This window comes from Hyla sarda, chromosome 13 (genome assembly GCF_029499605.1).
Source record: "Hyla sarda isolate aHylSar1 chromosome 13, aHylSar1.hap1, whole genome shotgun sequence".
NCBI lineage: Eukaryota > Metazoa > Chordata > Amphibia > Anura > Hylidae > Hyla > Hyla sarda.
In genome coordinates, this window is record NC_079201.1 from 17,367,124 (window position 1) to 17,382,035 (window position 14,912).

Sequence of the window (14,912 nt, forward strand, 5' to 3'; positions counted from 1 at the left end):
TCAGTACTTATGAGCTCCTGAAGTTAAGGTTGTTCTTTTCTGTCTAAGTGCTCTCTGATGACACGTGTCTCGGGAACCGCCCAGTTTAGAAGCAAATCCCCATAGCAAACCTCTTCTAAACTGGACATTTCCCGAGACAAGCAGAGATGTCAGCAGAGAGCACTTAGACAGAAAAGAACAACCTTAACTTCAGAAGCTCATAAGTATTGAAAGGATTAAGATTTTGTATTAGAAGTAATTTACAAATCTGTTTAACTTTCTGGAGCCAGTTAATATATAAAAAAAAGTTTTTTCTTGGATAACCCCTTTAAGAACAAGGAGTCATAGACCAGTGGTCTCCAAACTGTACAACTGTCTGGGCATGCTAGGAGTTAAAGTTTTGCAACATCTGGAGGGCCACATTTTGGATACCACTGTCGCAGAGGACCGAGGGGGTCAACTCTTAAAAATAGACTCAAAAATTGCAGAAGAAGAGAAACAGGAAGAAAGTCGCCATGTGAAGCTTAGAGACGGCTTGGTTACATTGGGCAAACCTAATATAAACATTTCTAAAGAGGCGTCACAAGTAGCAATAAGAAAACACAAAGCACAATTGTAACGAAGGAAGAAAACAAAAGGAGGCAAAGAAAGAGACATGACAGGCGTCTTGGAGACATTCAGGCAGAAAATAATTAAGAAGGGGGTTTTGCAGATGATATGCATTGTTTGGCATATGCCACATGAAGCTTAAGTCGGGCGGGTGGGTTACCTCCCTCCTAGCACAGTCTTGTGATATATAATAAAACAAATAAAAAATTTTTTTTCCAATAACGTTTAGCACTTAGCAGTTCATTTTCATATTTTCCATTCTTCTCGCTGCTAGAACATTTATTTTCTCTTGCTTTTTTTTTTGTTTTAAAGAGACATTGCTCAGTCAAGCATTTCATGTTCTACAATGAAATACGGGCTCTGTTTGCATCTCCTAAGGCCCTGCTTTTTTTTATTTTTTTATTTTTTTTTGCCTTTCCCTGGTATTATTTCTTGTGCATTTACAACAGAGCGTCCTTTGAGAAATAGTGTTAATGCAAACACACAGGAAAATACGGCACGGCTAGAAACTCTTTTGCCTTTGATATAACTCGACTGAAGAACGGTGGAGAGAGGCAGCACAACAGAAGTGGAATGGGGAATTGAATTTGGAGATGTAGGAATGAATGCCGAAATAGAGATGTAATAAAGAGGGAAAAATCACAAGCAATGGGGACGAAGAGGCGGATAGCGCTATGAATCTCTAAGCTTCCATGCTATGCTGTTAATACAAAAGAGCCATAAGATGAAATCTGTCTGCCTAATATTATGTGTTTGTCCCCATTGTGCGCCAAAAACAGCTCTAACCCTTTAAAGGGTTACTGCTCCCCTAGACACCTTATCCCCTATCCAAAGGATGTCTGATAGCAGGGGTCCCGCCACTGGGGACCCCTGTAATCTCCCTGCTGCACCCAGCGTTCGTTTATAGTGTCGGGTGCAGAGCCGGAGGCTCGTGACGTCACAGCTGGGCCCCGCTCGTGACGCCATGGCTGGACCCCACTCGTGACGTCACAGTCATGCCTCCTCAATGCAAGTATATGGGAGGGGGTGTGATGGCTGTTGCATTGAGGGGGCATGTCATGAGGTCACGAGCGTCACGAACCTCCACCCCGCATCCCCAATCATCCGGCACGGAGCGAAGTTCGCTCTGTGCACCGGATGTCTGGGGTGCCGAAGCCGGGATCGGGGGGATAGGGGATAAGATGTTTAGGGGCGGAGTGATCCTTTAAGAAATGGGCTTTACAAGACCTTTAAAGATGTCCTGTGGTGTTGGGCACCAAGAAGTTAGCAGCAGATCCTTTATGTCCTGAGGTGTGGCCTTTGCAGAACATCCCATAGATCAGTGTTTCCCAACCAGGGTTCCTCCAGCTGTGGCAAAACTACGACACCCAGCATTGCCATGCTGAAAGTTGTAGTTTTGCATCCTCTGGAGGTCCACAGTGTGGAGATCACTACATAGATGCTCGATCAGATTGAGATCTGGAGACCTGATCTCTCTGTCATGTTCCTTAAAGGGGTACTCCACTGCCCCAGCGTTCGGAACATTTTGTTCCGAACGCTGGGTGTGGGCATCGTGACGTCATGAACATGCCCCCTCGTGATGTCATGCCACACCCCCTCAATGCAAGTCTATGGGAGGGGGCATGGCAAACGCTATGCCCCCTCCCATAAACTTGCATTGAGGGGGGCATGACGTCACGAGGGGTCGTGGCTGTGATGTCACGACCCCCGCAGTCCGCAGCCAGCATTTGGAAAGCTGGGTCAGTGGATTACCTCTTTAAACCATTCATGAACAATTTTTACAGTGAAGCCAGAGGGTTATCCTCCTAAAAGAGACCACTGCCATGGGGAATACTGCTGGTATGAAGGGATGTACTTTGTCTGCAACAAGTAGGGGATACATATTACATAGTTTATAAGGTTGAAAAAAGTCCAACCTATATCTGTATGGTGTCACTACTGTGTTGATCCAGAGGAAGGCAAAAAAAAAACTTATGAGGCTGATGCCAATTGCCCCATACTAGGGGGGAAATTCCTTCCCGACTCTAAATATGGCATTATTAATCAATCCCTGTATCAATGTTCTGTCCCTATAAATCCATAACCTACAATGTCGTTGTGTTTCAGAAACAAGAACAGGCCTCTCTTGAACTCTTTTATTGAGTTCACCATGACCACCTCCTCAGGCAGAGAATTCCATAGTCTCACTGCTCTTACAGTAAAGAACCCCCGTCTGTGCTGGTGTAGAAACCTTCTTTCCTCTAGACGTAGAGGATGCCCCCTTGTTATAGATACAGTCCTGGGTATAAATAGATCATGGGAGAGATCTCTGTACTGCCCCTGATATATTTATACATAGTTATTAGGTCTCCCCTAAGCCTTCTTTTTTATAAATAACCCTAATTCTGATAATCGTTCTGGGTCCTGTAGTCCTCCCATTCCCCCTATTACCCTGGTTGCCTGTCTTTGAACCCACTCCAGCTCCACTATATCTTTCTTGTACACTGGTGCCCAGTACTGTACACAGAATGCCATGTGTGGTCTGACTAGTGATGCCCCTTTTGATGCACTAAATGCCAGTTATTGTGTCCTACATGCACCCTAGTGCTGCCTCTTTCCAAGACAAAAGATGCCTACCGCCCCGGCCATCCCCATGATGTAAAAGAAAGTGTGATTGATCAGACCAGACCACCTTCTTACATTTCTCATAGTCCACATCTGCTCCTCTCATGCCCATTGTAGCTGCTTGCAGTGGTAAACAGAGGTCATTGTGGGCTCCCTGACCGGGCTGCAGCTAGGTAGCCCCAAGCGCAACAAGCTGTGATCTCTGTCACAGCATGCATCAAATTTTGTGAGCTAGATTAGTGCTTCCATGGTATTGGATCAGAAGAACTTGCCTTTGTACCACACGGGCATCAATGAGCCTTGGCTGCCATGTCTTTTCTTGCACCTCTCTTAGTAGCTATCCATTGCATACAGTGGAACAGCTCCAAAAAGTCTATCTGTTCAAGAATACCATCCTCATGTGCATTCCAGATTTTGTCCAATGGGTTTTCAGTCTATTATACTTTATGCACAGCTGCCATTTTCTTTAAGAAGACCAGAAAGGCCAAGAAGTTTCATTGCAGCCACAGTAGATCAGGGCATGACACCAAGATCATACTGTACATGAGTAATGGGTACGGTACTAAAGTTGAGATTCATTTCTGCGGGTAGCGTTGGACACTTTGACCTATTATACAAGTGCAGATAACTTATAATGCTTAATATTGATTAAAACAAGAGTCTAAATTTGTACATTTTAATTATATTTTCACAACAACATAATTTGTAATTTTCTGATGTCGGCGAAGTCTTTATTGTAGCGTTAGTTGCGCTGAAAAATGAGTCACACAATTGACCCCTAGATTTAATAAAGGCTTCTTAATGTCGAGGAAGATTAAGGACCCTTGTGACTCCTAATAACAAATCTTTGTATTCCACTCTGCAGGTATCTGGTAGACGCTGCTAGAGAGAAATTTATGTTGTGGACGGCACTTGACCAGTAATACAATGGATCAATTAGAAGGACCGGTCGAGAACCGTGTGCTACCGTACTATGGGAAAGGAGAATAAACAACAATGTGGCAATAAGTTCCCCAACAATGGGACATCTATGAGGTAATCTAAGTGTAACGTAAAAGAATGGGCTTTATGGAATAAACTGCAACACAAACACAGGGGGTTCCAGCCCAGACCGAGCTTCTTGTCAGCCATGATGCCTGACGAAGAGCCCGGTCTGGGCTGGAAACGCCTGTGTTTGCATTTCAGTTTATTTAATAAAGCCCATTCTGGTACGTTGGACTTCATGCCTTCATCATTCTGACAGTCAAGTACCCCATAGATGTCCCATTGTTTGTGCAACTTATTGCCACCATTGCTTTATTTGTTGACCGATGGACGCCATTGGATACCGGGGGACCGGAGGCTGCTGATTACATATGACCCATTTGCTAATAGGTGTTGTGCCCTCAGCATAACACTCCTTGGTAAGGTCCCAACTATTTGTCCTTTTTTATATTCATCCTGACTGTCTTCACGTGGTGCACACTGTCTTTTTACAATTGTTTTATTGTATCGGAAAGAAGAAGGTACCGGGTGTATGTCATATAGGTGTAACTTTGTCTATGACACTAATATCAATGACGATTTAAGTGACAGCACCTAAAGTTTGTGAACCCCTAAGAATCTTCAATGTTTCTTCACAAACGGAAAAAAAAAGTATGTGAACCTATGTGCTTTCAGTATCTGGTATGACCCCTTGTGCAGCAATAACTGCATCCAAACATCTCCCATAATTGTTGATTAATCCTTCACATCGGCTTAGCCCACTCCTCCGTACAAAACAGCTCTGTTATATTGGTGGGTTTCCTCCCACTTACTGCTCACTTTAGGTCCTTGGATTAAGGTCAGGACTTTGGCTTAGCCTTTCTTAAACTTTAAACTGTACAGAGGAAAGCCATAGATAACATAGAAGTAGAGGCACTAACTGCAGGAGCCAGAAACAATCTCCAAAGTACCCCCCTCCCCCCCATGATATACTGACATTATTGGAAAATTTATTTTTTTATTGGGAAGGGGGGTCATCACACAGAATTGCTTCATGTCTGTCCGTTTGCCCGTAGCGCTTTAAAGAGTACCTGTCATCAAACCATATTTTCTAAAGTAACTCTAAACTAACTTTCCGAGCTTTAAAAAGCTGTGTATCACATTGTGTGAGCTCCCGGCCGGAGAAAGTGGGCGTTCCCCAGCAGGCACAACGTCACTGAAGCCTACAAGAGCTGTGCCCCGTCATGCCCGGCACACACTTCCTGAGTTTGGTCTCCTGCCAGGCTGGGAGGAGACCAAACTAACTGTTTGACTTGTGCAGGGAACAGAACAGAGTCCCCTAGTGGCCGTTTTTTCAATCACATTAAAAACATATATATAAAGCTTGAGAATTTTAATAGCAATTAAATAGCAAAGTGTCTTATAATTACATAAGGAACAATATATTAAAAGTTTAGTTTGGTGACAGGTACTCTTTAATGAAGGTAACACTAAGGTCACCAGTGAACTTTCTTCAGACCAAACAGAGGATCCGCAGGGCCTTACAATCAATAATGGATCTTCTTGTAAAATAAAAAGGATCCCACTAGCAGAATGAAGAGTCAAAATGAAGTGCATTGGGTCTACCAAAGGAAATGATTGTGGGGCTACCCTATTTTTAGAAGTCCACTTTAATGTAACCATTGCTCGTCTATGGTTTTATAGGATATCTGGTAACTGGTTTTGAAGTCAGCTCCAATTTAGGTCTTTTGCTAGACCCTTGTAGACCCATATTAGGGGCACTGTACATTATTGTGTCACAGCTTAGACCAGCCGAAGAACCCATTAGTAGGAGAATACTCTGGTAGGCTTGTCAAACTTTGTCTAGTAACCACTGAAAGAAATTTGCTGCTGATGGTACCAGTGGGGTACATAGAAGAAAGTGGGCCCCATAGGAAATATTGAGAATGGTGTCTTATGTTGCCCTCAGAACCGAGAGGTCTGGTGTCTATTTCCCTTTGCTTTCCCCATTCTATTAATTTGCTGACAATGCAGTTCCCTGGAGAAAGGAGTTCTGCACAGTTTCTTACCAATAAAAAAAGAATGGGACCAACCAGAAATGGTCCCCTCTCTCTACAAGGGCCCCATAGAAGCCAAATGGTTGACACTATGGTACGTACACCCTTGGATGGTGACCACTTTGTATTTGTTTCCTCTAAGCCAGTTTTGTAGGCTCAGGGTCCCTTCAAAGCATCTCTGTAGAGACTTCACCAAAGACTTGACTGGTTGTTAAATCTAACATTGACGGACCATCTCCTTTGTTTATTTGATATAAAGTCCTATATTTTTCTGTCATGTATTTTCTCCTTTTTTTGTAAATAGATACTATAATATTATGCTTGCAAATGTCCTCTTTGGATTCAAATGCTGGGCACGACAGATGCATGACAAATATAATAATATCCCTTACAATTTATTTAAGCTAAAATAAAAAGCAAAATACAAACCAAATTAGGATGTCGGGAAAGCAAAATGGGATAGATTTAACATAGCACTGAGGGATTTAGAAAATGTATTTATAGTGCTTTGAAAAGGGCATTGATCTATTAAAAGGACAGCCAGTGCTAAATGGGAGAGGGCTGGGGGATATAACATCGTCTTATCCAGTACAGCCTCTCGGAGGTTAATCTGTAGACTAAGCCTGTCTGTGACTGTTTTAATGGTTCCTTCCCTGGGGCAGATGTTAATCGCCCTCGATAGTCCTAATGGAGAAGAGATGGGCTCTTATTAAGCTGGAAAGGGACAGTCTCCGCTCCCAGCTGTGTTCCTGGCTCAACAATTACCAGGGCCACAGAGGAAAATGCTTCTGGATATTAGAGAATAACCACTGAATAGTAAAAGTGGGAGAAGGTGAAGGGGCACATGAATGAGTCCTCATCGAAGCACCTACATGAGCATAGATGAGATAGTAGTAGAGACTCTGCAGATCAATTCGAGATCTTAAGTGAGTAATTTAGCGCTGTAAAATCAATGGCCTATTCTTAGATTTGTGGGAGTCCGACTCCTGATACTCCCACTAATCAGCTATTTGAAAGGGCCATTTCATGAGTAGGACATAGAGTGTAAGCGGAACCATCAGTAGGGTCACTTCCAACTGTATCCTCAGGATTCAGATCTGATTAAAAACTGTGACAGAGCTGAGGGCCATTGGCTCCTTGGCCCATGACACAAAGGGGTATAATTAGTGTGGAGGCCACAGAGAGGGCTTAAAGGGGTACTCCATCACCTAGACTACCGCGATCTCTGTGCAGATCCGCCGTTTGTTCAGAACGCTGGCTGGGGGCAGTGGGGGGTCGTGGAGTCACGGCCACACCCCTCGTGACGTCACGCCATGCCTCCTCAATGCAAGTCTATGGGAGGGGGCGTGGTGGCTGCCACGCCTCCTCCCATAGACTTGCATTGAGGGGGCTTGGTGTGATGTCACGAGGGGCATGGCCCCCCGCCGCCCGCTCCAAGCGTTCGGAACAACCAGCAAAGTACCCCTTTAACTACCATAGGGAAATGAAGAGGCCTAACTACTGTGTGCAGAAACAGATGGAGCCTTATTTCTAGTTGGAAAAACAAGATGGAGGTATCTACTGTGTAGAGGCACAATGGGGTAAGGGTTGCATCTACTGTGTTGTGCTACAAATAGGGGTATTATTACTTTGTGGGAGCATAAAAGTTGGAATTACTAATGTGAAGGGTACACAGGTGTCCCTATGGTTGTGAGAAGCACTATTACAGTGTGGGGCACCATTACTGTTTTTTTTGTAACTCGGAGGGGCTTAAAGACAGAAGTACTGTGACTGTGTATGGTGGCATTTTTACTGTGCTGGGCACTGTGGGTGAGGAAGAGATAAGGAGGGTCCTGGAAACGTGAGGAGCCAAAGGTGTTGTCCAGCAAGTTTGGCAGATACAAGTTGTGGCTGGAAGAAATCTTCATGGTGGTCTAGGAGGAATTGAGAATGTGAGCAACTCCAGACAGAAAAGATGCCACTTTTGAGTCACGGGATATATCTGTATTGTAACGTTTATGGTCTTCAGAACACTTTAGGGGAAATGCTATCTTCTTTATGGTCCATATCTGCTGGTCTTGGTATAATTGTTTTTATTCTGTAACAGTATGGTGGTATAATTACATGGTGGTAGTAAGTGGTCATAATGTGATGGTATTTTTGACCTTTTTATAGGGCTACTATTGGTATTATTGGCCTTGGTATAGCAGATTTGGTCAAGTAACAGTATGGGGATAGTATTTGTTCATTTTATAGTAGTTCCTTTTATTGTTTGACTGTATTATTTATAGGGAATATCTAAAAATGTTCACATATTTTTTATATACCCCAGCTGGGGCTTAGCTCTAGGTCCCTTAATCTGGGATACATAGGGGGAGGGGGGTGCAAACGCCCTTGGCCACTGTTTTCTCAATGTCTGAGATGCAAACATCCTTTTAACTTAATAATATTCTACATCAAAGAAGTGAGAGATATTTCTGGCTGTAAATTATTCACAAATAAACTAATTACAAGAAAAATAACTTGAGGAGCCAAAGGTGATTGGAAATTATATACGTCTAATATTAGCGCCTAACCAAAGTTGTTTTCTGAAGCAGATTTAGATGCACGAAAGAGCCTAGAAATAGACTAAACAATGTAAATTCTATTGGCTTGTGTCCCATAAAGCAGCAGATGTCGGATGTAGACGTACAGCATAGTTTATAAAGAAAAAAAAACATTAATAATAAATAAATAAAAAATTTAAAAAAATAAATAAAAATTATCTTGTAATTTAGTAATAGAAAACATCCGATGCACAGTGCACAGAGTGAACTTTGCTCCGAGCCAGATGACTGGCGATGCGGGGTGGAGGCTCATGATGTCACGGTCGCGCCCCACTTGTGATGTCACGGCCATGCCCTCTCAATGCAATTCTATGGGAGGGTGCATGACGGCCATCACGCCCACGCCCATAGACTTGCATTGAGGGGGCGTGGCCTAGAGCGGGAAGCGACCATGAAGTCACAAGCCTCCGGTGCTGCACCCAACGCTCTAAACGAATGCCGGGGGGAGCAGGGGGATCGCAGGGGTCCCCAGCGGTGGAACCCCCCCCCACAACCAGACATCATATCATTTGTATAGGGGATAAAATGTGTGGTAACCCTTGGGGGGTGTATAGTAGTGGGGATGTTGTATCGGTATATGAGGGGTTAATGTTAACCCTATAGTTCGTGACACCAGGCTGAGGGCTAGTATGCTGAGGTAATTCTCCGGCCTATCGCCGCCCTTCCCAGTAACGATAGATGCATGAAATGACTGAAGGTCCACAAGGAGATTTTACTTGAACTTGAACAACTTTACTTAAGTGCTTACGGTACATCCAAGGCACAGTAACAGTCTAATATAACAGTCCTTATATTGCTCAGTGACTGACAGTTGTTGCGGACCTTGAGGTATTTAGAAAGTCTCTGAATTTAGGGTAGATATTGCAGATCCGTACGGATTTAGGGGTTAGATTAGGTCCGGTGATGCTGCAGAGTGTCTGGGGATTGATACACTCTCAATTTAGTATTGATCAGCCGTCGCCGCAAGGCTCAGGCCTAACTCACTGCGAGAATAGCTGTGCAGGTCCTTCTCGGTTGACAGCCCAGGAACAAGAGAGAGAATAATGGCCGCTGCTCTCTTATATGGGCAGGGTCGGGGTGAATCTGATTGGTACCTGTCATTCATTAGTACACAGAATGATGGGATTGCATACGTCATAGGGACCTCCACAGGTCCTCAAGCAGAAATACGATAGAGTTCACCTAGTCACGTGACCCGCAGGTCCTGGTACGCTACGCGCAGGTAATTAACTATTCATTTACATTTATATAACTATATTTACATAAACCTTGCATAAGTTACTGGTTTACTAGATGGAATAGAGGTGACAAGGGGTAGACGATACAACATGGACCCCTACGTCCTAGGGACTCTGGCTATGTGGACCCATACACAAAAAGGGACCGCATAGGATGCGGTACCGGGATACCACAAATGTCTAGGGGCGGAGTACCCCTTTAACTTTTATTCATTAGAAATATAACCTATAAATTAACAAAAGCATGAAAGTCATTGAGGAACAACAGAGAAAGAAATGTTTCTAAAAATATTCCACTAATCAGGCATAAAATTGCTAAAAAACACCAAGAATGTAAAAACATTCCAAAAATGGAGCATATACATAAAAGAAGTAAAACTCACCTCGTATTCGTCTTTAAACCCATACCCTTGCCCTCTCTTCATCTGGGTAATGTGCTGTAAAAGATCTGCCACACGGATGGCTGGCTGGAGTTGTCCACGGGGATACGCCATCTCCAATGGCTCACATGTCCGGTACGGATGGGTCTGTATAGTTAATGTGGGTTGGTTCAACTCTACGTGGCTGCTGTCTGTGAGAAAGGTAAGTTCTGGGTAAAAATTCAGACTGGGAAAGGGGAATAGGCCTGTACAGTAGGTAGGCCTGTCTATGTGAGATTGGAAGACTGGCCTATTTGTTTTGATGTATCTGCTGAGGTGCTACGTCACTAACAGATTGCTAGAATCTTGGTTTTTACAATGACAAAACCCCAATAAAAGAAATTATACCTTGTACAGTAACAATGAAAAGACACAATTTAAAGGGGTACTCCATTGGAAAAAAAAAAAATTCTAAATCAACTGGTGCTAGAAAGTTAAACAGATTTGTAAATTACTTCCATTTAAAATTCTTAATCCTTCCAGTACTTATCAGCTGCTGTATGCTCCACAGGAAGCTCTTTTCTTTTTGAATTTCCTTTCTCTCTGACCACAGTGCTCTCTGCTGACACCTCTGTTGTCATGATTCGGCTGGCTGGAGGTGGATCCTCTGTGCCAGAGAGGGATTGGCGTGGACCGTGTTGGTGGACCGGTTCTAAGTTGCTACTGGTATTCACCAGAGCCCGCCGCAAAGCGGGATGGTCTTGCAGCGGCGGTAGCAACCAGGTCGTATCCACCAGCAACGGCTCAACCTCTCTGACTGCTGAAGATAGGCGCGGTACAAGGGAGTAGACAAGAGCAAGGTCGGACGTAGCAGAAGGTCAGGGCAGGCAGCAAGGATCGTAGTCAGGGGCAACGGCAGGAGGTCTGGAACACAGGCTAGGAACACACAAGGGAACGCTTTCACTGGCACAATGGCAACAAGATCCGGCGAGGGAGTGCAGGGGAAGTGAGGATAAGTAGGAAGTGCACAGGTGAGATTACTGATTAGGCCTGCTGCGCCAATCAGTGGCGCAGCGGCCCTTTAAATCGCAGAGACCCGGCGCGCGCGCGCCCTAAGGAGCGGGGCCGCGCGCGCCGGGACAACACAGACGGGGAACGGGTCAGGTACGGGAGCCGAGATGCGCATCGCGAGCGGGCGCGTCCCGCATCGCGAATCGCATCCCGGCTGGGAGTAATATCGCAGCGCACCCGGTCAGCAGGTCTGACCGGGGCGCTGCGAATGAGAGAACGCTGCGAGCGCTCCGGGGAGGAGCGGGGACCCGGAGCGCTCGGCGTAACATCTGTCCATGTCAGGAACTGTCCAGAGCAGAATAGCTATGGGGATTTGCTCCTACTCTGGACAGTTCCTAAAATGGACAGAGGTCAGAAGTGTCAGAAGTGAGCACTGTGGTCAGACATAAAGGAAAATCAAAAAGAAAAGAACTTCCTGTGGAGCACACAGCAGCTGATAAGTACTATTTTTAAAATAGAAGTAATTTACAAATCTGTTTAACTTTCTGGCACCAGTTGATTTAGAAAAAAATTTTTCCACTGGAGTACCCCTTTAAAGCTACAATTTATACAATGCTTTAACAAGAGAAGCTTACAAATGCCCAAGAAAATATGGAAATTCAGGTGTGATAGGGCAAAAAGGGGGAAAATAATAAAAGAAGGCATACTCACCAATGCCCCGCTGCTCCTGTTCCAGTTCCCCATTGGTCTTTTCTTCCCGGTCAGTCTCGACACGGAGCCAATCAAAGGCTGTAGTGGGTCATTGTTGTGGCCAGTGATTGGCAGAAGCGGTCACATGTCCATGTCGAGAGATAAACACAGAAAGTAGAGAGACCAGCAGGACCCGGAAAGCTTCAGAACAGGATTGGTGAGCATGACTTTTATTATTTTCCACCATTTTGAACCATTAAAAAAATGGAAAATGGGCTTCGTCTGTGTTTTTACCCCACAAAACATCCTTTTTTTTTTTTTACTATTGAGTTTTATAGAACTGCAAAGTAAAACAGTTATCTCTTCATACATTATAAGGGCGTAGTTGTAACATATATAGTGAAGTGGCATGTACATGTTTTCATCTGTTTACAGCTAAAAAAATGCTTTTATTTGGTCAGTATTTCCAGCCTTAAAAAGTCTATTTTTAATACCAAATCGGCTGATAAAATAAAATTTTCAGCTGTTCATGGATTTTTTAAGACCCAAAATATGGCCACAAAAACTAAGAGGAAACATAGCCCTAAAGGGACGGACGTTAACCAAAAATGGTTTTCAATTTCATACACCAGGTGGTACCTAAGGGGGTACTGGGTAGGTGTTGGAAAAAGAATACCAGTAAGCCCCTCTGCCTTGGCCAGGACATTCAAATACATAGAGAGGGAAGAAAATCCATGTGAAGGAAAGCTTAAAGGGGTACTCCGGTGGAAAACAATTATTTTAATATCAATTCGTGCCAGCGAAGTTCGCTCCGTGCACCGGATGTCTGGAGTGCCGCAGCAGAGATCCTTTGGATAGGGGATAAGATGTCTAGGGCCGGAGTACCCCTTTAACCTTCATGTATGTACTATGGGGAAATATGAGGCAGATTAAGCTATTCGATGCCGTAAGGGCCCTAGCAAACAGCACCACAAGTCTCAGCTTACTGAGTAGGGCAATGGTCCCCAACCCAGTCCTTAAGGCCCATTAACAGTCCAGGATTCAAATTTTTCCCAGTTGAATTTCAATGGAGTAACTAATAAAAATACAGAATGTTGGTGGGCTTGGAGGACTGGGTTGGGGACCAGTGGAGTAGGGGACATAAAGATTGGGGAGCTATTAACTGAACTTACATGTTTTAGTGGAAATAGGATTAAATGAAATATGAATGGCATATAGAGCCACCAATTGACCGTCATGCATGCTGTCCAGAAACATCAATATCAAAATACATAGATTACTATTAAAGGAGTACTCGGCTGCCCCAGCAATCGAAACATATTGTTCCAAACGCTTGGAGCGGGCAGCGGGGGTCGTGACGTCACGGCCATGCCCCTTGGGACATCACGTCATGCCCCCTCAATGCAAGTCTATAGACTTTCATTGAGGGGGCTTGATGTGATGTCAAGAGAGGCGTGGCCGTGACATCATGACCCCAGCCGCCCGCTCCAAGCATTGTAAATAAATGCTGGGTGCTGCAAGGGGATTGTGGGGGTCCCAGTGGTGGGACCCCCATGATCAGACATCTTATCCCCTATCCTTTGGATAGGGAATAAGATGTCTATGGGCGGAGTACCCTTTTAAAGACTAAGCCCAGTGACAAGCTGTAAGCTATGGTATTGTTACCTAGAAGCGTTGAGGAGGGAACGGTGTCTGAGGAAACTGGCAGGAGAATGAAGCCCGAGGAAGCAGAGAGGATGAGGAAGGAAAGGAGAGAAAACACAGAATCAGGATCCGAAGGTCTAGACAAGTTTTACTAAAGGGAACAGATAAAATAGAACTACTGCACCTAAACTATAAGCCCCTCATTGATATTGTCATTCTCACCACATTTCTTTTATTTTTAAGGACAGTCTCACTTATTTCTAATTTTGCTCATGCACTTTAGCTCTGGCAGTCGTACTCCTGACAGTCTCACTGACTTGCAATTGCATTCTCACAGGATAGGCTTGTCCATCGTAAAGCCCTACCTGAGTAGCAGGAATTGAGTAAGGATTTTCCCTGCAGGTTTTTGCTTTGTATAGAGAAGGAGCAGGGAGAGGAGGTGCCTGCAGAAAGACAGGTTACATATCAGTCTCTCTATGGAACACCCAGCATAGTCTTCACAAGAGAGGTCCTCTACATTATGGCCAACAGGATGGACTGTGCAAAGCAACTCTGTGTCTCCCAAATGTGCGCCTACCATGACTTGGGTTGGGCTCAGATATATAGTTCTACTTAAAGGGTATTCTTGTAAAAAACTATTAACTGGTTCCAGAAAGTTAAACAGATTTGTAAATTAATACAACACAAAAGAGCAAGAAAGGAGAGAGCACACTAAAGTGTTACTGCACCTGAAACGGAGGTACTGCGGAAAATCAGTGGCCCATAGTGAGTCTCCTGTGGGGTGCATATGCGAAAAGTATGAAGTATCAATAACTATACCAATAGAAGCACATACGTGCACTCACCGCTCGGCGGAGACAAGTCGGCGTGGGGGTCCGGTCCTCAGAAGGCTGGGTCACAGCATCGGTGCAGATGAATGGGCGCTCAGAGGCTACGCTGGATGTTTCACACGTGTATGCGTGCTTCCGGAAGAAGCACGCATACACGTGTGAAACAGCCGTGTGAAACAGCTGGTGTAGCCTCCGAGCGCCCATCTATCTGCACAGATGCTGTGACCCAGCCTTCTGAGGACCGGACCCCGCGCTCGGAGGCTACGCCGGCTGTTTCACACGTGTATGCATGCTTCTTCCGGCCTCGAGGAAAGAAGAAGCACGCATACACGTGTGAAACAGC

At 44.6% G+C, this 14,912-nt stretch overlaps 1 protein-coding gene across 12 annotated transcripts in view; it reads right to left on the reverse strand.

Annotated features, from left to right (window-relative positions):
* The window catches only part of PTPRT (protein tyrosine phosphatase receptor type T), a 433,706-nt gene that overhangs the window by 69,162 nt on the left and 349,632 nt on the right, over positions 1-14,912 (reverse strand). For 9 of the 12 annotated variants that reach the window (XM_056549647.1, XM_056549653.1, XM_056549644.1 and 6 more), the window contains 4 exons: positions 14,105-14,182; positions 13,761-13,796; positions 12,117-12,194; positions 10,419-10,606 (listed from right to left, as the gene is read on the reverse strand). In XM_056549647.1, coding sequence (XP_056405622.1) covers positions 10,419-10,606; positions 12,117-12,194; positions 13,761-13,796; positions 14,105-14,182 — 380 coding nt within the window. The remainder of the gene's footprint in view (positions 1-10,418; positions 10,607-12,116; positions 12,195-13,760; positions 13,797-14,104; positions 14,183-14,912) is intronic. The other 3 variants (XM_056549650.1, XM_056549649.1, XM_056549652.1) reach the window with 3 other exon arrangements.